The 22,727-nt window shown below is 37.9% G+C and overlaps 1 protein-coding gene across 9 annotated transcripts in view; it reads left to right on the plus strand.

Annotated features, from left to right (window-relative positions):
- Positions 1-22,727, plus strand: part of NSD2 (nuclear receptor binding SET domain protein 2) — a 97,235-nt gene that overhangs the window by 59,637 nt on the left and 14,871 nt on the right. For 5 of the 9 annotated variants that reach the window (XM_030270573.4, XM_072927934.1, XM_072927933.1 and 2 more), the window contains 6 exons: positions 3,361-3,505; positions 4,526-4,603; positions 6,036-6,154; positions 8,205-8,309; positions 9,487-9,568; positions 10,544-10,668. In XM_030270573.4, coding sequence (XP_030126433.1) covers positions 3,361-3,505; positions 4,526-4,603; positions 6,036-6,154; positions 8,205-8,309; positions 9,487-9,568; positions 10,544-10,668 — 654 coding nt within the window. Of the gene's footprint in view, positions 1-3,360; positions 3,506-4,525; positions 7,542-8,204; positions 8,310-9,486; positions 9,569-10,543; positions 10,669-22,727 lie in introns of those variants that run through there. The other 4 variants (XM_030270575.4, XM_030270576.4, XM_041715635.2 and 1 more) reach the window with 4 other exon arrangements.

The following is a 22,727-nucleotide window of genomic DNA, read 5'->3' on the forward strand; positions in this document are numbered from 1 at the left end:
CAGGAGGCTAGTGCTGACTTTGTCATACTCTTTAGCTACTGAATGGTTGACTTCACTATAACAAATTTGTATTAGAAAAGAATTTATAGATGTAAACTTTATGAAGAAATACTGGAAAGCAGATTCTGTTGGATGGAAGTCAATTAGTTGTGGTTTAAATTGGGATTTTATTAGATCATTGAAACTTAAGGTAATATTGAGAATGAAAATGAGCACAGTGTTAAATAAACCTTTTAGTGGCTTTGGAGAAAAGCATTGGCATTGCAGTTTGCTGGCTATTGAAAGGAAATAGTTTTGTAGCCAGACCATTAAGTACAGATTTTGACATATTAATTATGGAAAGCTGTGTGGGTAAATCATCTGTCTCGTGCTGGAGACACGCGAGTTCTATTCACAGTTCCCCTGTAAGTGACATTGCAAGGAGGATTTACCTTGGCCTTCAATGTACGTAGCAAGAAGTCTTTTGCAATATTTAGGGAGGTACAATTGCTTCTCTGGAAGAAATGAGATTATGATGGCTGGCTTTATGGACTCTTAGCCAAACACACCTGGCAGAGAAGAGATATGCTGAATCTCTGATATTTCTATTTTCTGTCCCAGTTATCAGGCTTTGTTCCCTACTGTGGTTATACTGCAATTCTCAAATTAATAGATGGAAAATATGAAGACTATTCGAATATATGAAATTGAGGAAATACTTTTTCTTCAGTGTCATTTCAGGAAATTGAAAAACTTTCTTAAACTTGAAATTCTCACTGATGATAGTAGCCAATGTTGCACAAAGTTTAAGTAGAACGGAATAAGTTTAAAAATATTGCATATTTTTAGAGAGGGGGCATCCTACCATTTCTGCCTAGAATACGTTTTAATAAGATCTGTCATGAAAACCCAAATCTGCCTGAATGTGTGATCCATTCTAACAGGTACAGAAACACTTCTGTGGGTAGAACAGAACTAGGTTGTGAAAGCTGCAGATAATTCTAACTGATCATGAGAAGAAACTGTCTTCCCTTTGTCTTAATTGGAACTTGTCTGGCAAAGTGAGGAAACATCAACTTAGATATTTATGCTTTTTGCCTTTCGTGTTGCTTTTAAAATGGCAGGTTCATGCCATTGGTGGAAGGTGGAGATTGTATCCAATCTAGTATTTGGAGTGCCCCTTCCTTTAAGCTTACCTGGTTCAACTTGCATGACTTTCACCAAGAGTTTGTTTTGCTGTGTTGCAGATGTTCTGATGCTCTAGAAAGAGTGATAATGCTGGCTAAAAAACAAACCTGGTTTTGAGCTGCTTGTAGTGGTGGCATTGGAAGGTTTAGTGTATGGCTTTCTTAGGATATGCATGTAGAGACTGAGAAAAAAGGAACATTACAGACCCAGAAGAGGCTCTTTGTCCCCAGCCTTGGGAAGAGATGGAAGTGAAGGGGATGGCTGAAAACTCACTCCTCTTGTGGGGCCTCTAATAATAACAATCTGTCTTAAAAGCAGAGCCATTTCTGCTGTGTTTTGCTTGGAGTCTTGCTTTGTGTGGTAGTGATATTCATATATTTTGATTTTATTATTATTTAACTGCTGGATAATATTTTTAATGATTTAAGAGACACACTTCCCACATCCCTGGGGGAGGTGCTGAAAGCTTGGAGCACTTTTGTGGTTGTAGTGATGCATTAAGTATTTTGTGCTGTTACCAAAGGAGTAAAGATGTATTTTGTACTATTGTATTGTATGCTTCCCCTGTGAAAAAATACAAGGCTAGCAAGCATTGGAAGGAAGTGTCTGAGTGGAGATAAAAGTATCATTCAAATGAGAGGCAGAGAGCTACACTGTTTGCATTAATTGATTTGGGCCTTGAGTCTGTTGTGAGGAAAATTAAAGAATAATTTCATTAACATGGAGACTCTGGAAAAGATTGCTGAGCATTTTTCTTGGAGGCCTTATTTACAAGGGTCCCTTCACCATTAAGAATTCTGAGTGTCTTTTCCTTGTCATTTCACAGTACTGCTAGTCAGCTGAAAGTTATTTTTATTCTTATTTTGTTGAGACTGGAGGTTATGATAATGTGTATCTCATTTCTCCAAATAAATCTAGTTATTTCTTGGAGAATTAAATGGCTCTGTGCCCTCATTGAGCACAACGGCCTGTACATTTGTGACAACAGTGAAAATTGATGCTAATCTCATGTTCTGAAGAAGTGAGATTTGTGGAAGGGAGGTATCTTGTGGGTTTATGTTCCTCCCTTTCAATAATGTGAATCCAATTGTTGTATTTTAATAAAATTTTGAGTAGAAGCTTTCAAAGCTAGTTGTACTCCTCAAGCTTTATGCAGATGGATTATGCCAGATAGAAGAAACAAGACAATTCTTAGTACTCCACATGGATTTCCATACTAAACACTGACCTGTGGAAAGAAGGTTCTGCAACTACTTTAACACCTGAGAAAGCAACAGTCACACTTGCATCCTGTTTGATAACAGGAAATGTAATTTCAAGACCCTAAATTCTACGAAATTAGGTTTCATCATTTCACCTTACCAGAAAAATTGTATTTCTGTTCTGTTGAATGGTGTTACTCTTTGAACAAATGGCTTTCTTGACTTAGTTCTTACTTTGCTCTGTGTTTTTGGGGTATCAGTTGCATCACTTAGATAGGATTCTGGAAAATACTGGGTAATGAGATGAGAAGGATTGTTTTTAAACTTACTGTTTCATTTCTGTAAAAGCGTAGATTTTTTTGACTTGTATGATTAATCAAATCTGATTTCCCTTAAGTAGGAGTATACTGAAGGAGTTTTGGGGGATTTTTTCTTTCTTTTTAATACTGGCTTTTTTTTTTTTTTTTTGGTGGAATATTCTTCTAGAAACTCAATTATAAACTCCATGTTGATGGATATTATGTGTCCTGCTAACTTTTGTAAATCTCTCTGCTGAGTTAGGTGTACTGAGTTCTACGATTAATGAGTTTTGCTCTGAATTGATGGGTCAAACGAATTATTCCAGTATTGCTTGCCTGTCGTTTGAGGGTCTATATTTAAACTTCATTGAGAAACAATACCCGGGTTTTTTTAGTGACCACAGGACAATATTTACACTTACTCCACTTACTCCATTTTTTGAATGGTAAAAGGCAAATAGATACTTCCAAAATTAGTCCTAATACCTCTGAATAAGCTAGTTGATTTTTTTTAAAGACACAGAGAGAGAAGTGTTTATTCAAAGCAAAACTGGATGCAGTAGGTTTTATTCTAGTTCTGTCTACAGCAGAAATATTAGATATCGTATCACTTTCCAAAATGATGGAAGTGTGTACACCATTCTTTCCAATGGTCACTGTTTTTTAATTCAACCCTATTTCTGCATGTATAGGTGGTTGCTGAACATCCAGATGCTTCAAGTGAGGAGATTGAAGAGCTGCTGGAATCGCAGTGGAACATGCTTAGTGAAAAACAGAAAGCTCGCTATAACACAAAGTTTGCCATAGTGACCTCTCCCAAATCTGAAGAAGACTCCGGTAAACGTAAAACTGTGCTAGTGTACTCTAACTAAATTTGATATACATAGTGGCGTTAAACTAAGCACATATTTGAGACCCTGTAGGGAAAACAGCTTTCACTGTTTTCCAGTTTTAATTCTTGGTGTTTGTGCCAATAGCAAAGGAATGCCAATGGTTACAATAAACGCAACCCATGAAGTCTACATTTCTTGCTCATTGTTCTGAAAAGTTGTTATATGTAAACCCTCTGCTGTTTAGACATTGCTGATTTCTCATTCTTCTTCTGCCCGTAAGCAGCTGCCATTGCATCCACTGCTTGTTACAAGTGGATGGTGGGAAGGGAAGATGAAGTGTTAACTGCTAGTAAAATTGGAGATGTTTTTATAGAACAGTTAGAAATGGTTTAAAAAATTTAATCAGTGCTACACCTTTTCTTCATATATGCCTAAAGTGTATTACTTCACATCATCATGAACTCAGGAAGAACTATTCCAAACTTTATTCTGTACCCTTCAGCCATTTGGCATTTTATTGTGCTACTCAAAGTTTTTAGGACTTTGTGCAAGTTTGCAAATACTTTATTTTTTTCTCCTTGTATTTTTGTTGCTTTTTTCTGGTGTTTGTTTTTGATGAACGGTCTCAATTGTTTTCCAAAATGTATGAGAGGATTTGGAGTCGCTTACTTGAGAAAGGAGGAGGAAGAAGATAGTTTTCCATTTGCATGAACTTTATCAAATTTAACTAGCTATCATTTTTCAAATTTAAATAGCTTTACAGCACTGTAAGAATTACTATGGAAGTATTAGAAGCCAACAGGTGCTGCTTTGGGCAATGACAAGAATGAGAGGGAGTGTTTGAAAGTTTGTGAGATCTGGAAAAACTTGTATAAAATGGCAGTCAGTTTTGTTAACTATCTGTGTGTGTGTGTGTGAAATAACATCATTTTGTGGAAAATTGAAAAGTTTTTAACTTTAAAATTTAAGTGTTAAATATTTGGATATCAGTTTAAAAAAAAAACCACGTTCTGTATCTCTCAAGGTTCATCATTGAAGAATATTGGAGAGGCCAAACGTAAAGTGTTTCAAGACTCACCTAAAAGGAGATCAAGATCCAGAAGTAATTGAAATTTGTATTCTGTGCAAATAGTTCATCATTATAAGTAGCTGTTGAGTGTATTTTTTTATGTAATCGCCCACGTATCATAATCTCTTTATTTTATCTCAGATGTTGTCTTCCTTGACGTTAGAACTTCAATGGATCCCAAATTAAATATCTTAACACTGTAGTGCTGAATTTTGTTCACCTTCCTCAGTGTCATATTGCAAGAAATGTAATTGAAATTGTACCTGTACCAGGTGTTTCTAGTACATATATTGTGTAAATTTATAGTTACCTACAGATGAAAATATGTCAGTTCACTTGTTCCCCATCTCAAATCCTCTTGTCTTAAACTTGGAAGAATGTTGTGGGATTTCTTTTGCTGGCTTTTTGTAAGTAGCAGGTTCTCCTGGAGCCATTTCAGTCTCCTTTGTGGATTCAGTTGGATCATAGAATATGTCCTAGATTGTTTCGATAAGAACATTAATTTGAAAATTATTCATATTTTCAAGTTTCTTTATTTTTGATATTTACAGACATTTGTTCCCATTGGAATAGAATGCTTGTAGATGTAGGGCAATTTTCAGTTAACATATTTGTGCCCATGGAGCTTGCAGTTTTCATACTAATAATACTCTGTAGCTTCATAAACTAGAGAGTACTGGAGAGTCTAATTATGTTGTCAATTCATCTTGATGAAACAGACCACTTCCCAAACCCTCATCTATCTTTTTGAGGTGCAGACAAATAGTGGAATGTGTGGCAGGGTTATGTAGATTTCTCACTGACTTTTTGTATTTAGCAGCTGCTTGAACTTTACAGTGAACAACCATCTAAATACATGGATAACTGTGTGGTCTAAAATGGCCAGTGTGGTTCTGTTCATAGGATTCTGGTCCATAAAGGCAAGGGATCTTATGGTCTCGTGTAAAATACAATCAGCTTGTTAGAGTCTGGAATTGCCATACCAGAAAGAGAATTAATCTGTACAGTTGGTGATATCTTGTCTTTTTAGAGGCCCCTTAATAGATGTCACCACTTAAAGTAAGCTTAAGGAGCAGACTTAGAAAGTCATTTTAGTGGTAAGAACTGTTACAAAGTGGCAGGAGAGTTAAAAGCTGCAAAGCTCAGTCACATGCAGTCTGATGATACCGAATAAATGTTGGGCAGTAGCATTCAGATCTTGAACTAGTGTTCCTATAGGTAGACTCATCTTTGTAAAATAACTTGAGTATGAAGCAGTTGATTTAGAGTTGTTCTAGACTTAGTCTTCAGCATCAGAAACCAGACCCTAAGCATTAAGAGGTCATCAAACTGTGTTAATGTTTAACCATGTTTTAAAAATAATGACTGAAAGAAAAATACCTTAAATAACTAGATCAGTTCAAATAATTTCAAAGTGGGTTTTAGATTATTTTTCATATGAGTTTCCCCCATCCCCCATCCCAAGGTAATTTACATGGAAATAAAAGAAACCAAAAAAAGAGGACAAAGGAGCCTACAGAAGATTTTGAAGTTCAGGAGGCACCTAGGAAAAGACTCAGGATGGATAAACAGAATAATCGGAAGGTAATTATGTCGTTGGTTTGTTGGGGTTGATTTATAGCAGCACCAGTCACATTGCTGTAGTTAAGTTTGTCAGCATTTCCATGTTCAGGATTAAAAAAGAAATGTCCATATATCATACCAAACTGTTGTCAATATTCAGAGATCCATGTGAGCTTACCACTGTGGGATTTTTTTCCTTTGATTCTGAGGATGGAGGTATGACAAGTTCCACTTGTTACTTAAACAGTTTCCCAAAGGAATGTGCAGAGGGAGGCACGACCTCTCTGCATTGTTATGCTCTGTAGTTATTTTTCTTTCCTCCTGATTTGGAGTTAGTTTTGCCAGACTGTGAAAGAAATACCTTTAGTCAATAGTTACTTTAGACAAAAGTCAGAAGAGAGGAAAGCAATTAAAGCAAATCAGAAGAACTACTGTCCGCAAACAGGAAGGCTATAGGACACTTTAGAGTGGCATGCTGACCATTTTCTTGGGTTAGGAGACTGCAGTAAATGTATATTTCTGCAGTAAAAGTATATTTATCACACAAATTGCAGGCTCCTTTTCTGGTTAGCATGCTTGTGAGAATGAGAATTGTCCTTACATACGTCACTGTGTATGCAGACACAGCACAAACCTTGTGGAGACTCAGGCACAGGTTTATGGTCATGCATGTAGAGCAGAGAATTTCATGGGTTTTACTTGTGTGGAAAGCTTAGCTCACACATGTGTTCAGGTGTGTTAGTGCAGTATCATACTGTAGTGTGAGTACCATAGATCTAAGCTCAGAACTTCAGTGGTGTAGTAATCAAATGAAACAACCTAATAGAATGAAAGGTAGTAGATTTATATTTTAAATAAGTTGTGGAGGACTTATTTGTAAATGTCAGTTTGTTTGGTGGGCTGGTTATTTTGCTACTTCTGTTGATATTGTAGATATTAAGACAATTTTTTGTCTTAGAGTTTAATATTTAAAAAACCCCCCAGAATTTCAGATAGGTTTAATGAGCTGATTAGCAAGGGACAGAAATAATTCTTAATGTTGTTACCTCTGCAGAAAGAAGGGCCAGAACTGGTTTTTGCACTTCTTGCTGGAATGGGTTAGTCATTGCATATTCATGTGCAGTTTTTCAAACCTTTTAAAACTTGTCTAATTGATTTGAATATACTATAATACACTAGATGCATGGAATAATGACGTTTACTTATAATTAATTCCTCCTATAAAGTCCTTGATTTGACTGTTCTGAAGGTACTTTCCTGTCCCACCAGCATTTGCACGCTACAGTTAGCCTACATTCTCAGAAGTAGGATGAAAGGTGGTTGCAATATAGTTCATGCTTGAGAGGTTCTGGTATCTTTGGTGCTGTGACTCAATGTGAATATACCAGCAGGAAAATAAATAACTAAATGAGATTAATGATCCCCATAATATTTATAGCACTAATGGTGCTGACTTTATAACGTGCATTTTAAAAATGTTGTTCTCTCCGTGGTCAGTTTATCAGAACTTCTTACAAGGGGTTTGATGAGTGTATATATTAGGTAGTTTGGAAACTCTAATTGCATATAGCAGGGTTGTACTCCACAGAAAGGTCAGATATGGTTTACAGTTTGTTTTAGGAATTCTCTCTTAGTCTTTTTCCTGCCTTCAAAATCCCAAGGCACTTCCAGCTATATATGCTGCTGCTTAGTAGAACATTCAGTGAATGACAATGAAAATATCTATGTAATGATTCAAAAAAGCAAACACTAACCATGCACCTTCTTTCTGCTATTCCCAGTTTACCTGCAGGATTTTGTTACAATCATTTGGATAGGAGGAGCTTTAATTTCATGACATTTTAATTCTTGCACAAGAGTTGTGGGTTGTACTCTCCCTTTGTCCTTAATTCTTATTTACAAAATCAGAATGTTTTCTTATTAAGTAACCAAGCCATAAGTACCCATATGGAAGTTTTGAAAAACTAATTTGTTCATTGTTGCTTTGATGATGTATATAAAATGCACATTAACAAAATGGGGGTTCTGTAAAGTGTGCTTTAAGAATGAACTATCCTGTACATTTTCACAGAATCACAGAATCCTTAGGATTGGAAGGGGCCTCTGGAAATCATCCAGTCCAATCCCCCTGCCAAGACAGGGTCATCTAGAGCAGGTTACACAGGAATGTGTCCAGGTGGGTTTGGAATGTCTCCAGACTTGGAGACTCCACGACCTCTGTGGGCAACTGTTCCAATGCTCTGCCACCCCAAAGTAAAGAAATCTTCCTCATGTTGAGGTGGAGCTTTGTGTGTTTTAGTTTATGGCCATTGCTCCTTGTCTTGTCACTGGGCACCACGGAAAAGAGTCTGGCACCATCCTCTTGACACTCTCTTTTCTTTCATTTCTGCCAGAAGTGTAACAGTAATCTTAGCAAACCCATACTGGTGGCATTGGTGGTAGGGCAGCTTAGAGCTCAGTAAAAGCACAGCATGGCACATCTGTAGCCATTTGTGTTTATTTTTACAAAGGAAATCAGTTCCCTGGCCTTTGAGGTGTTCACCTGCACATCTTTGGTAAAACTGATTGTCAGATGAAGACTGTGAAAAAGCACGTAAAGCATTGGAAATGTGTGTAAAGCTTTCTGTTCAGTAGAGTTGTGCTTATTAATCAGGTGAGCATGTGTCAGGGTTAAGTATTCTAGGCTACAGTTTTAGTAATTTGAATGAATTTGTAACATAAGAAATGGAAAAAAAATAGTGGCATGTGTAAGGAGCAGCGTTTTAATTTTGACAAAGATTTGATTAAAACTTCCCCAGTTTTTTGCCTTAATTTTTAATAATGAATTCTCAATCTGGAGCAAATTTAGGTGATGTTCATTCTCCCTTGAAAATAGGGGTTTTATTTTGGAAATGCTGAAACAATCTTAACCATAGTAATTTAAAAAATGGCACTGCTATAAGCTGTAGAGTTGGAAGCAAGCCTCTCTGAGACTTAGATTTCTGCACAGGGTTTGCTATCAAATTTCTATACTAATTCTGCAATTTACCTTTAGCAATTAAAGGTTTTAATTTGACCAGTTTGTACAAAGTGCAGTAAGGATAATTTACAAGTTTTGTGTTTAGCACGCCCCCTTTTGATATGCTGAATTTGGGATGGATAAGTGGGATGCTGAAGTACTGTGTTCTTTAATATTTCTAATTTGTTTATGGGTTTGTACCCTGTGCTGTAAATGAGTTTAACTAAAGTACCATTCAGATATTTGTAGAAACACTTTCTTTTTAATAACATAAATCCAGAACTAATTGCCAGTTGTATCCAACCACTCATAAATTAGGAGTTTTTTTATTTTTTCATATTTTTTTTTGTGACAGAGGGAGACAAGCAATGACAAAACAGCAAAAACAAACTCTTCTAAGGTCACAGAAACCTCCTCTTCACAAAAGAACCAGTCAGGTAATGTGGTCAGAATAAGTTTTAATGTACCTTTTTCAATTAAATAATTTTCAAATGCCCAGGTTTTCTGAGGCAGCCAGCTAAATTCTGCTGACTCAGTGAGCAGCTGCAGGCACTGTGCCACAGCTGGGGGGGAGCCCTGTTCCTTCACTGCCCTCCTGCAGCTCCTGGACTGAAGTTGTGCATTGCTGGCTGGGAGCAGCAGTTCACAAGTTCCCCGTGGGATGGCACCAGATTAAAGCTGGTGCCCAAGATCTTGGTGAGCAGGGAACAAACCTGCTGCTCCTGCTTGCCCACGGCACTGCCCCGGTAAAACAAGTGCAGTGGCCATCAGTGTCATCAGGTACTTTGGGGTTTTAGTCCTTCGAATTGGTGCTTGATGGGAGGCAGTGTGGAGCATGAGAGGGAATTCTGTACAACCTTGGATCAAAACACCAAAGTCAGACTTGTTAATGATGCTCAAGTTGAAGGTAACTGCTATCAGAGCATGTCTCTGCAGGTGTGTTACAGTGATTTGCCAAAGACAAGCGAGCTTCAGCAAGTCCTGCACGGTGTAGAGGTGGTGATGTGCCATAGCTCATGTGTGGTACTTGGCTCCTGCATATAAATTTTCTCTTAAAAAGTGTTAGTGGTACTCAGATTGTGATGAGCTCATGTAAGCCTTCTCATATAACTGTTACCTCTGCTTTAAAGAGGTCTTAAGTCACAAGATACTTTGATTTTAACAGAAAATGAGACTATAAAAAATGGGAAAACATTTCTTAGCACATACTTGATTAATGGAAACCTTTAGTTTTAAAATCAAGCTGAAATACATGGCTTCAGAAGCTTCATGTTCACTCAGTCCTATGTAGGTGCCCAGAAGACGTACCTAAATAATTCCTTCCTGTATCTGAAGGAATATTTTAAATGGCTTCAGGGAGATAACATTTTAAAGTTCCAAACTTCACTTTGTAAACCAAAATTATTTTACAGCAACGAAAAATCTGTCTGATGCATGTAAACCTCTGAAGAAGCGAAATCGGGCTTCAGCAGCAGAATCTTCAACTCTTGCTTTTAGCAAGAGTTCATCTCCTTCAGCTTCCTTAACTGAGAATGAGGTAAAAAAATAGTGGTGTTTGCACACAGCCATTTAATTACAGAAATTATCAGGTGTGAATCTTGTTTAAAAAAGAACAAAAAAGCAAAAATCAAAGGCGAATTCTCTAACGTTGGTGCTCTAGACAAGTTACAGTTTTGGCCTCTGTGAAACCTGTTACTGTGTGCATTGCAATCATTTATTGTAACACAAACGTCTGATTTGGGGACGTCGAGATATTATTGTGGTTTTTAATGTATTTACCAACAACGTTTTAGAATTGTAACCTTCTATTAGAGGCAAAGTAAAATGCCAGTGTGTTCTGTATTTTCTTCTACAGACTTTTATGTAAGTGTACTACATTAGTTACATTATGTAACTCAATATTGTCATGTTGCCATAGCTTTTATATCAAAGCAAATTTCCTAATCCTCTGTTTGATCTAGAACTGGACAGTTTTCTGAGCAGAGCCCCTTTTAACTCAGATTAGTTTTCAGGCTGTTTTAGTGCTATTTCTCTGTGATGCAAATAGCTCCAACCCCAGTAGAGTTAAACAGGCAGTGAAAGATGTATCTTTTTGATACTTGCTAATCATAGTCTTAGCTCTGCATATTTGAAACTGTAATTTTTCTCAGTTGACATACAATAAATGAAATGTAGGTACCAGAAGTGCATTCATACAATCCATTAAACCATTCCCCAAGTCATCTACACTGTTAAAACCAATCAGCCAAAGAGTGGCAGCATGAGGGTGAAGTATGCATGCTGTTTTGCAGGTGGGTTTGGATCCGTAGTTGGTAGGATTTAGTAAAATATCCATAGACAAGCTTCACCCAGTCTGTGTTACAGAAACTGTAGAGGAAATACTTGCCTGCTAACAAGGGAATAGGGCTTCCAGCTCTCCTAGAGACTTTCATCTCCCCTAACAAATGCATGAGGTGCTGTAATGAATGCAGTTAAAATATCTAGGCAATGTTCAGTAAACAGTGTACCTTTGGGTAGGGGAAAAAGATTGCATGTTAATGGCTGTATATCTTAACTGTAACTGGAAAAACATTTTAACTAAAAAACCTCAATAAATACTCCCTCCTGTACCCCAATAAAACAAGCAAAGGAGGTCCTACAGGAAATAATGTCCATAGCAGCAGCCATATAAAGTAATACTTACTTTGTTTTCTCAATTGAGAGACTCCCATCTTTTGGCTTACCAGCTTCTACTGGGTTGCTTTTGCTGGTAGGACTTGCTGTGTAATGGTCTATTTGGGACTCTATTCAACCAGAGTAGTTTAAGGAAAAATCAGGGGGGTTTTGACTCAAAATATGCATCTCTAAATATTGTGCACTCAGGAGAAAGATTCTTCTCTTTCTCGAGATTATGATTATAAAATGAATTATCCAGAAGTCTTTCTTAACAAAAGACTCTTTTTTTCTAGGATTGTGGGTTGTAACATAATGGTTCATATGTAAGCAAGGATATGGTTGTATCTTACATATGGCTGAGATGGAAATTCTAAAACTTAGCACTAATTTACCCAGCTATTGCTGAACAGTAAAAGGTCTGAGAAAAATTACCTTTATACACTGCTTGCAGACCACAGATACACAAACTAGAAAGTGAATTAATTGTTTTCAAAGGGTTAAAATTAAAACCAAAACAAAACAAAAACAAGTCCCAAACAGCATAGCAGAAAACACACCTTGTTAAATAATTTTTGGGGACTGGGTGCAGGGGGAAGTAGATTAATGGACTAAATTAAATCCTTGGATTGATTTAAATCACTGACCTGAACTTGGACCAGCTAAGGATTGGGCCCAGTTTGTTTCCTATATTAAATATATTTTTGCTGTTAAATAAAACAAAAATGTCAGGCATGTGTTTCAGAAATTAATATTGACCTACTCTACAAAGCAAGGAAAGACAGGAATTCTGGATTGTGTGGGTGGCTCTTAAAAGTTTTTTTCCCCCTTTTGTATTTTTATTTAGCACTTGTCTAAACAGCTAAATATGTGTGTGTCCTGAGAGCATTCATCTGGAGAGAAACTTTCCCAGTACTAAGGGAAAGTTTTTTAAAAATAAACACAGGCAGGTAATGATGAAAGCCTTGCACAGCTAATTGAGTAGGATGTAATTCTTCTCAACTTTAAATAGATTTAATGATTAACTTTCACATTTCTGTGTTCACTATAATACTTCTAAGTGTTGGTTTAGGTGCTCTCTTAACAAGTATAGGAAAAATTCTCTGTATTCTTCAAGCACATACATCTCCACAGGGTGTATAGATGAGGATTCTGGTCTTTTTTTCCCCCTTCTTCTTTCTTTTTCTTCCATACTCTTTGTGAACAGCTTGTTCCAGAATGGAACCTGGATGTGACTGTTATTTGTCAAGAACTGTTGTTAGCTACACATCTCTTAAATGTCTGTCCTTTACAACCAGGTTCTAGGAAAGATGTGCTCAGTTCTTTCTTGTTTGAAAGATGCATCTTATTTGACATTTTAAAAAATATTTTGAACAATTTTTGTTGTTATAAGGGGATATTTTTAAAATGGAGTTTATTTGAAATACTATAAAATCAGACAAGGCCAAATTTTCAGTTGATAAATTACTTTGGGAAGGGAGATAAGAGTGGGAGTGTGGACTTGTTCAAACAGATTTATAGATGTGACATATTAGTGATTAAAGGTTCACTCCCTTCAAAAAATTGGGCTTTGAAGTTGTTTTAAGAGGGGTGGACAGAAGCAGTGAAGTGTTTATACAGGAATAAATGAATTTCATACCTGCATTTAATTTTAAAACAAAATAATTTTACTTCTAGGCACTTGACTCAAGTCAGTTATGTGAAATATGATTTTGTTGAAATATAATTCTCAATGAGCAACTGGTAGGGCCAGATGTGAAAAAGATACTCTAACACTTTGGAGTCTGCAAAAGCTCAGAGTGGTTTTTTACTGGCTATGTAAGACTTGGTGTAAGCATCCAAAAGCACATATTTGTGAGAAGAGATGCAGATGGTGTATTTTAATTTCTTTTTTAACCTTGGCCGTCCCCCCCCCCCCCCAATAATGTAGTAGGTGCCAGTAAGAGTGTAATCAGTATTTTTTTAATAAATAAAAAAGACTTTACATTACCATTACTGCTGGATTATTGGCACACTTGGTATGTTTGCATGAAACATATCTGCTTTAGCTTTTCAATCAATTTTTGTGATTATTGTCTGGCTTCATTAAACTGGATGAATTTGTTGACAGCAGATAAGTATCAAAGTATCGTGCAGACCGAAGGTGCTGCTTACAAACTTTGTCAAAGAAACTGTAATCTTTTCCTAAGAGAGGACAAAATAAAGCACATGTAATACTCTCTAAGTTAGCCAGCCTGTTGTTCATCACACCCTCGAGTCTGAGCTGACCAGCAGATGGCAGCTTAAAGAAGCCTGGGAAAGATTTGAAGAGGTGCTTTTATTTTAATTTCATCACACCTTCCTTAGAGGAATTCTTTCTTCCTTCTGTAACAACCAGTGTCAAAACAAACTCAGTTCCTGGTTATAGCTACAAATTCTTGTGTTTCCAAGGCCTAACAATGCAAATTACAATAATGCAAGCCTTAATGCTCTTTTTCTGCACATTAAACAGTGGATTTTTTTTCTCATTAGTGATTTGAGACAGATTTCATTTATCTGCATTTTTAATGGACATTAGCATGTATACACAAAGGAGAAAACACGTACAGCTCTTAAAAGGTAAGGTGTTTGCTTGAGGAGGCAGTCATGAGACATGCACAGCTTGCAACTCAAAAAGTTCATCAGCTCCATTTGTCAACCCTGGAGTCTAGTTGTCCTAGAATATGCAACTAAAAACTCCTACTGAAGGTGAAAATAACTGACTTTTTGGTCCTAAGAACAGGAAGGAAGGAAGAAGGGAATTCATGTTATTTTAAACAAACTACTGATCTAAAGAAAAAGCAGTTGCCATTGACCTTGCAGGTTGTTAAACAAAATCACTGTGCTTCTAGCATTTCATTCAAGCTTCCTGCAAATATAATTCTCTTTTCTAACCACTGCTTAAGGATAACTTAATATATAGTGCCGCCTTACATCCTGTGACGTAGCAGACAGTTGTTTCCTGTGTTTGTTTCTGTATGCCTATGATTTTTTTTCCCCCTTTTTTTGAAAGCACCAGTAAGCAGTCAGGTGTGCATTTTTATGGAACACTGCAAGTAGTTGGACTTGTTCCTTGCTAAACCTCTGCTAAAGCCTCTGCCATTTTACATGACCTGCATCACCCAACAGACCATACAGTTTTGTTACAATGGTTCTATTTTCACATGGAAAAAAGTTCAAAGCTTCACTTTTGTTCTTTGACAGCACATTCTGTGTAGAAAATTAATTTTCTTGTGTTATTCTCCTCTTGTGTGTTACTTAGGCTTCAGAGTGCAGAGAATCTGTTAACTGAATGTTTACATGATGTAGGTTTTTATTCTGCATCCCCTACCAAACTATCATGAGTATCTGTAGGCAATTTTATACTGTTTTAAAATGTTCTCATAGTTTTAATTAACTTTCCAGGCAAATTCAGAAATGCATAATATCCTTATCTGAAACGTCTAACTCCTGCTAATAATAAAAATGAAACTTGTCCCAGGCTGTCTTTTTTTTTGCTATTATAGTACTGTGTACACTGTGGCACCGCATACTTAAAGAATTTATCTAGTCTAGCAGTATGGGCCAAAATATCACTCTTCATTCAGTTCAGGAATTCTTATATGAAATAAAGGAAATGTTAACTGTAACTCAATTGGCTCTGTCAGTTTTTCTGTCTCTGTGTGGGTGCACGATAGATTGTCTTTTGAATACAGCCTGACCTGTTTGTATGTTGCTTATTGACTTACTCTTACTTAAGTTGTTCTTAGGGTAAAAAAAAAAGAAAACAAGAAAAACCCAACCCTCTAGCTGCTCAGCTTTTAAGAAAACAATATGCAGTTGGGTTTTATCTGTTGGAAAGGTGGAAGAGTTTATTTATCAGAACATGTATACTCCAAGCTTTATAGAGAGAGCTCTTAGCCAGCCCAGCCCACTTCCTTCTGGGTGACTGTGGCGTAGAAATCACTGACTCTAAAGTCTTGTCAGGAAGTCTGAGATTGTAGCTGTGTCCTGAGTATTAAGGAAAGTGAAACTTAGTGGGCAAGAGCATTCAGAGCTCATGAAGATGTGCCTCTTTAATTGCCTGTGAAAAGATGCTGTGTATCTTTTGCATATGATATGTTAATATCATATGATGGTAATATATATAATGGCAGGTGACCTGAGAGAGGATGCTGCTTAAGACATCCCTGTAAAAGGTGCAGGTCACTCTTTGTGGGCCCTTTCTTTTATGGATCCTGCTGCTTCTGCACTGGAGGAGACTTGCCTGCCAAGCAAGCATGAGGAAATAATTTCCTGCCATGCTTTGTTTTCATTTTATATACCCCTAGCTTTAAGATGAGTGTACATAGTGGGGTGTGTTTCCTTTTGATGTCCTACAGCCTGCATTATAAAGCAAGTGATGCTCAAGTAAACCAGTGGGAAGTGGGAGGGGTTGCCTTCTTTGGATCTCAGAAAATTTGCCCTTTAGTTGTTTTTGTTACTGCTTAAACAGAACGTGACAGAAGAACATCGTTGTCTTGAATGACTAAGACCAAAGCTTGTATTCCTAAGGCTTAAGAAGGCTGCTACACAAGCATATGTGAGTAATACAAGAAGGGCTTTTATTAGACAGAATTAATTGATAAAGTGAGTTTTCTGAAGAAGAAATCTTTTTGAACAGAAGTTGCACTTTGGTAGCTGGAAAAGTCTAAAGAGGCGTGTGACTGGTGGAGTAGCAACTGTTGAAGTCTGTTCCAGTGTAGGCACCATAGATGCTCAAATGGTAACAACTTCTTCAATCTAAATTTCCAAATTCATTTTGAGCCTTCAAGCATGGCAGGAAAACCTTGTCTGAATTGGATCTAGGAGAGGGGAAGTCCCAGGGAAGCTGATGAGCACAGAGTGTTGTTGTTCAGTGTGCAATTGCCAACACACAGTGAATAATATTTGGGATTTGATTCTGCTCCATGAGACAGAAGTTTTTGCCTTAGCAAATACTGATGCTGGTCCTTGAGGACAGCCTTTAGCCAGGAAGGACTTCAAGGGAAGGAAAAAAGACACACCATGACCCCCTCCCCACCTCCTAGGATAACACTGAGCCAGCAAGGATGCTTTCTTTGATCAGCTGTTTAAAATGAAGACTTAATTGTAAATCTAAAACAAAAGGCACATTTAATAGCCACGTCACCAGCTGATCAAGCAGAACGTTTGAATTCTTTTGTTCTTACTGTCATAACTTCTTAAATTCCCAGGCTCCAGATGGCATGAGTACGGACATTTTATTTTCAGACCTAGAATTTCTGAACCTTTTTTCTTTGAAATTACAGAGCAGTGATTTTGCTGGCTCTGGTATTTACTCTGATTTTGGAGCTGTCTGAAAGGAAGGAGACAATTTTAAGTGGAGAGAAAAAAAAATTTTATTCAAGTGGGTGGAGCAAATGTCTACATCAGTATTTGACTTCATCTGTTTCTTTGAACCACAGCATGATTTGAATTTTTAAATTCCAGTCTATCCTTTCACAGCTTATATCATGTATCAATATGATTGGATGCCAGCTGAGAATATATCACTTACCTTTTTTTTTTTCCTAAAAAAATAAGTGACATTTCAGCCACCCAGATATGGAAGGAACAATGCCATTTGCAAAGTTCACCCACGTGGTTCTAGAAATATGCAAGCTGTGTGTACATACCAGCTAGCATTTAACTCTTCATTGTAAAAAGCCAGAGGGAATGAAGAATTGCCTTGCATTTTTGCTGAGGTGTGTGGCTGAGACTGGAATCAGGCACCTGATTGTAAAAAATGCTTTACAAATTGTAGTAGAACTGGATTCAGTATTTAGAAGTACTGTGAGAAATATTTCCCTATGTCAGTGCTTGTCCTTTCACCTTTAGCTGGTGGTGCAGTGAGCTGTGCAGTTAACTCGGACTCGGTGTTGCAGCTGCAGGACTCCTGTCACAGCTGGAGGAAGTCTTGCAGGAGGAAAACATTGAGAAGTGATTCTGTACACAAAATCTGTGTATAGAGTCTTCTGTTAAATTGACTTCCTGCCTGTCCCCCCTTAATCATTTTAGAATGCTTCAGACAAAAGATAAAATTAAGAATATAAACATATAAACTCAGAAAATGCACATAGCTGACTCAGTTTAATTCCTTTCAGTGCTCTAGTGTGTTTTCTTATGGTAACTATTGTGTAGAGTTGCAGACATTTCCTCCTCTAAGCCTGCTTGGCAACCTCTGTGAAAACCAAACACTTATTTACTCTAAATAGTCATGCCAAGGAAACTCTATTATTCCACCAACAGTCCTTGCATCCGTATGCACATGTAGGTCCCTTTTGCACATAACAGGTAAAAGTAGTCCAGGAAGCAGGAAGAAAAAGTGAATCCCATCCTTATGTTTAGCAGTTAAACAGTTACCCAGTGTTCAGCAACGCTTGCTAATGTAATCTGACTTTGTACAGCAAATATTGCAGTATGCAAGGCATGTTCACTCAGTTATGAAATAATGCTGAAGATGGCTTTTGCAAGCATTGTTACATAGTCTTTCTAAAAATAGGTTGACGTTTGTCAGAAAGAATCCTTTGAGCACTTCTTTTGGTTATTGTGAACAGGGAATTTTAGCATATAGTTCAAAAGAAAATTAAAAATACTTTGGGGGATTTGAAGTCTTTATATGCTGATCCCACTACTGTTGTGGACCTGAGTAACTGTTCCAGAAATACAGTAGTAGTATAAAATGCATGCTCAAAATATCTTGAGATGAGTAAACCCAGTTGTTTCATGACCCGTTGCTACAATTTCTGTCTTTTGATGGGTAAAAATACAATACTAAACCCAAAGAATTTACAGAGATGCCAAAACTTTGTCCCAGTTTGACTCAGTAGTTAAGTATTTTTTCAATAATAAAGCTATGGGGAACTTGGAACAATGCAATAATGTGTCCCTGCATGTTCCCTTTTGAGTTTTATATGTGTAAGTAGTGAATAATGACTGAGACACGTGGGAAAGGAAGGATTGCCTTGGGAGCCTGATGGGAAATTGGTCATTTCTGTGAGTGGTAATGGTATTTGGAACCTCACTAACCCCTGAAGTCAGTTCTGGCCTGCTCCACATGAAGAGCATTAATTGGTTTTTAGGCTGTTCTCCTCCCTTTTTCTCACTTGTGTATGCAGGTGCAGAGTTTCCAGTAGAAAGAGCTGCATTTGATTTCTGAAATACCACTCTTGCTCAGTGTTCAGGCAGTGAAGTGTGAAAGCCTCTGCAGGCGAGTCCTCACAAAATAATGTTGATGTTCAGTAATTGAAGGAAGTGGGAAGGAAAGCCTGACTGATGTGCAGTATGGGAGGGCTGATGGTGCTTGCACTGATCCTTACCTCAGCAAAGGAGGGGTGGCTTCCATGTCACAGCAGCAGTAACTGCTAAAGAGGAGATGGTGGCAGAGTTCAGGTACAATTTGAGTGCAGAAACTTGACACTTGCTGAAAGTCCGAAGTGAATAGCCTTGGCTTTTTCCCCTCCCTAAATTTATGCTTTTTAAAACAGTCCTTTGCCTTTAGAGAAATAAGAAATTACTCCAAATGTAAAGCAGGATAAAATGGCTACAAATTGCCAATTAACAGGTTTTGCCACTAATCTAAAGGTTGGTTACTTTGAACTTCAGCCTGAATTTCAGAAGAGTTAATTATATACCATTTTCTTTGTTAGGAGGATTATATTACAAAAATAAGGACAAGAGAAGCTCTGGTATGATTACAAGGAAAAGATGTATATTTGTAACTTAACAAGTAAAGTAACAAACCCCCCCCAAACCTGTCCAGATTTGTATTGAAGGTTGTTTTGGGCTCTGGTATGTGAACTGTTAAAAACTTCCACAGAAGTGTTATGTTTCATTGCAGAGGTGGCTGTGTCACGTCAGCATGAGCTGATTTCTACCAATCTTCTTTTAAATCATCTTTACTTAGTGACTGTTTCAATTGACACGTATTTTAATTGCCAAACTCAGCCCCCCAGATGAATCAGAACCTGTTAGGGCTGCTGCAGCTTGCTGGGGGTACAGATACAGTTTTCCCAACCACCTCATGCTGTTCCTCTCTTAGGTTCTGGATCATTTCTGAGGAACACTGGATGAAGGGTTGTCTCAGCCTCTTCTCCACAGGCCTCAAGGAACAGATGCTCTTTTACTTCCCTAATATTTCTATTGGCTGCTCTGGGATAACTGCAGGAGCTGAGGTGTTGAATTCCAGTTCTCTTCATAGAGGGAGCTTTACTCAAAGATGTCTGCTAGACAATGGGCCACCTTCTGCAAGATACAAATAAGGGTCCAAATAAATTATCCTAAAGACATGCATCCCTTTCTTACGACAGGAAATCTGCTACTCTTCCCTTTCATTAGGGCCCTAAGCTGTGAAATGTGCTGGTGAAGTGTGTGTGAGCTGTGTGTGGATTCTGGCTGTTGGAGAGGATGGTTAAACCTCTGGTCATGGTGGCATGGATGAAGAGGTTCTGCAGCCTGCACCAGGCCACAGGGCTGTATCACCGAGCTGCTTGTGCATGGAGTGGCTCACGGGAGTAGAGAGAGCCATGAGCAGGTATCTGGTCTTGTCTGTGTAATACAAAACTGGTGCTTTATAGAGCATTTGATTTGTAAAGTGTGTGAGACTCCCGACAGCTGTAAAGGAGAGATTTTGAGAGATACTCTCAGCCTGGTAGCCATTCATTTGATGAACTGAGGGTGTTTTGTTCATGCTCCGTGTGTTGGTATTTGTGCTTGAAACCTGGCAGTAATCTCCAGGTGGAAGTAAATTGCCAAGTTTTCTCTTGAAATGGGCTGATAGAATTTGGCTTTTGTGGTTGCATTTGTGATGTCGGGTTTGATTCTTGCCAGCACTGCTCCTTTTTTTGGCTCAGTAACCATTTAATTTAAATAAAGGGCTGATGCATTCATTCTGAGGCAGTAAAAGCTCCATTCTGTAGGAAAATTGATATCAGCCTGAGGTTCACAAAGGCTGGGATTTTGTCAGCCATATCTAGGGGGATTCTGAAAAACTGCCTCTGCCAGTTGGGTTCCCTTTCCATATAGAGGCCTGTGTCATTTGGTTGAACGGAGTGTATAAACCAAGGGAAATCTTGGGATACATTGCTTTGACTCATTCTCTTAACTAAATATATTTATCACTGGGTATGTTCTGTTTCTCTGCTCTGTTTTCAAAAGCAGTGAGCAGAGGGAAGAGGAGCACCTTCCTCAAGGGCCAGGCTCTGCAGCTCTTGCTGCTGTGTTAACTCAAGGGGTGCTGCACAAATGGGTTTTCTCTGGGTTTAGGTGTTTTGTGGGGGAAAGGTGGGAAGCTCAGTGTCAGGCTACAGCAACACTGCTTGTTTTGCTTTGCTTTGCTTTGTTTTGTTCTGTTTTCTTTTTAAGTGGAAAGGAAATGCGGATCTAAGACCTTCCAGCTTATTTTTCCTTTTCTCTTTTCTAACCATGACTAATTCTGGCTAGTTCAAACAAGAACATAATTAGGTACTAAAAATGTTAGAGCAGTGCGCTGCTTCCACTAATTAATGTTTCTGTGGGAATAGTTTAAACAGAAATAAGCATGTGTGTAAGTTTACTTAAACCATAAGGGAAATTGGGTTCATGTTTCTGCCATGCTCCCACACTGCCTTCCTTTATCTGCCCCTCTCCAGCAAGAATTTTGCAGTTCACTATTTCACAGCTCCTTCCAGGAGACAGAGATTTCCTGGTGCCTAAACAAAGCAATGATTTTACCTGCAGTTTCTTTTAACCACTTAGGGAATGGTCGGGCAGAATCTCCAAATCACTCCAGTTGTAGAAATTTTCATAGGTGAAGTGGAGGTATGAATTTGCACAGAGGAAATGAATTTATACCTTGCAAGTAATATGGGTAAAAAAACCCCACCAACCAACCAACAACTGTCTGATTCAATTTATAAATATTTTTAGACATGATCAAGGAAAGCAAATGTTAAATGGAGGAATGGCAGCAGCAGTGAGAATTAATCACTCAAAACCAGTGTTTCTAAAGGGATTTTATAAAAACTAAATCTAGATCTGGTTTGGTCTTACATTTTTCTTTCTGATTTCAAAATAATCATCTCTAATAAATTTGCACATTACATGGATTGGTTGATAAGGAGATTGCACGTAGCTGTCTTCAGCATGTAGCTGAGCCATTTTGAGGAAAAGGTGGTTTACTGTAGATAAATACGAGATTCTGTGTCTGAAAATAGAGAGTAAATTCTTCATATGAAGTGAGGTGTCTGTGTCCTGACAGATGGCTATTGGCAAAAATGGTCTCTAAATAGCACAGCAAGTCAGAGTGACTTTCAGTGCTGTATTGAAGAGGCTTGGGGAGATTCTTGCACAGCAGAACAGAAGTGGAGAAGAGTGGTATCATGTTGGCTTGCTTTGGATATGGTACTTACAAGACTTGTAATGGGTTATTGCCTCCAGTTCTCATGCTTGATTTTTCAACAACCTTTTTAAAGCACAGAAAAGGATTAGAGAAACCCCACTAAAATGCTCTAGATGCTGGAAAAAGTCCCCTGGGGAGAAAATTAGAGGGCGGAACAAAATGGATTGAAACAGGCTTAATTGCAGCATGCTTCCACAGGAGGAAAATGTTGGCTTCCAAGGGGCTTTTAATGTAGCTGAAATGCCTGGAGAAGGCATCATCCACTGTGAGCTGCAGTTCCACAGCCCAGAAGGGACAGGAGGCAGTACTTTTGATGGTATGTGTGAATAACCATTAGAACGAGCTCAGTGAGAAATGAAGGCTTCCTTTTGCAATTCCAAATTGTGATCCTCTCCTGGAGAATGTATTTAGTGAGGCACAAGTCACTGAGTATCATCTGGGGGCAACAGCATGAAATTCTGCATCTTCTGGTGCAATGTGAGATGAGACAAATGACTTGGTTGTCCATTAACCTCCTTAAATTCTATTGA

This window comes from Taeniopygia guttata, chromosome 4 (assembly GCF_048771995.1).
Source record: "Taeniopygia guttata chromosome 4, bTaeGut7.mat, whole genome shotgun sequence".
In the NCBI taxonomy this organism is placed as follows: domain Eukaryota; kingdom Metazoa; phylum Chordata; class Aves; order Passeriformes; family Estrildidae; genus Taeniopygia; species Taeniopygia guttata.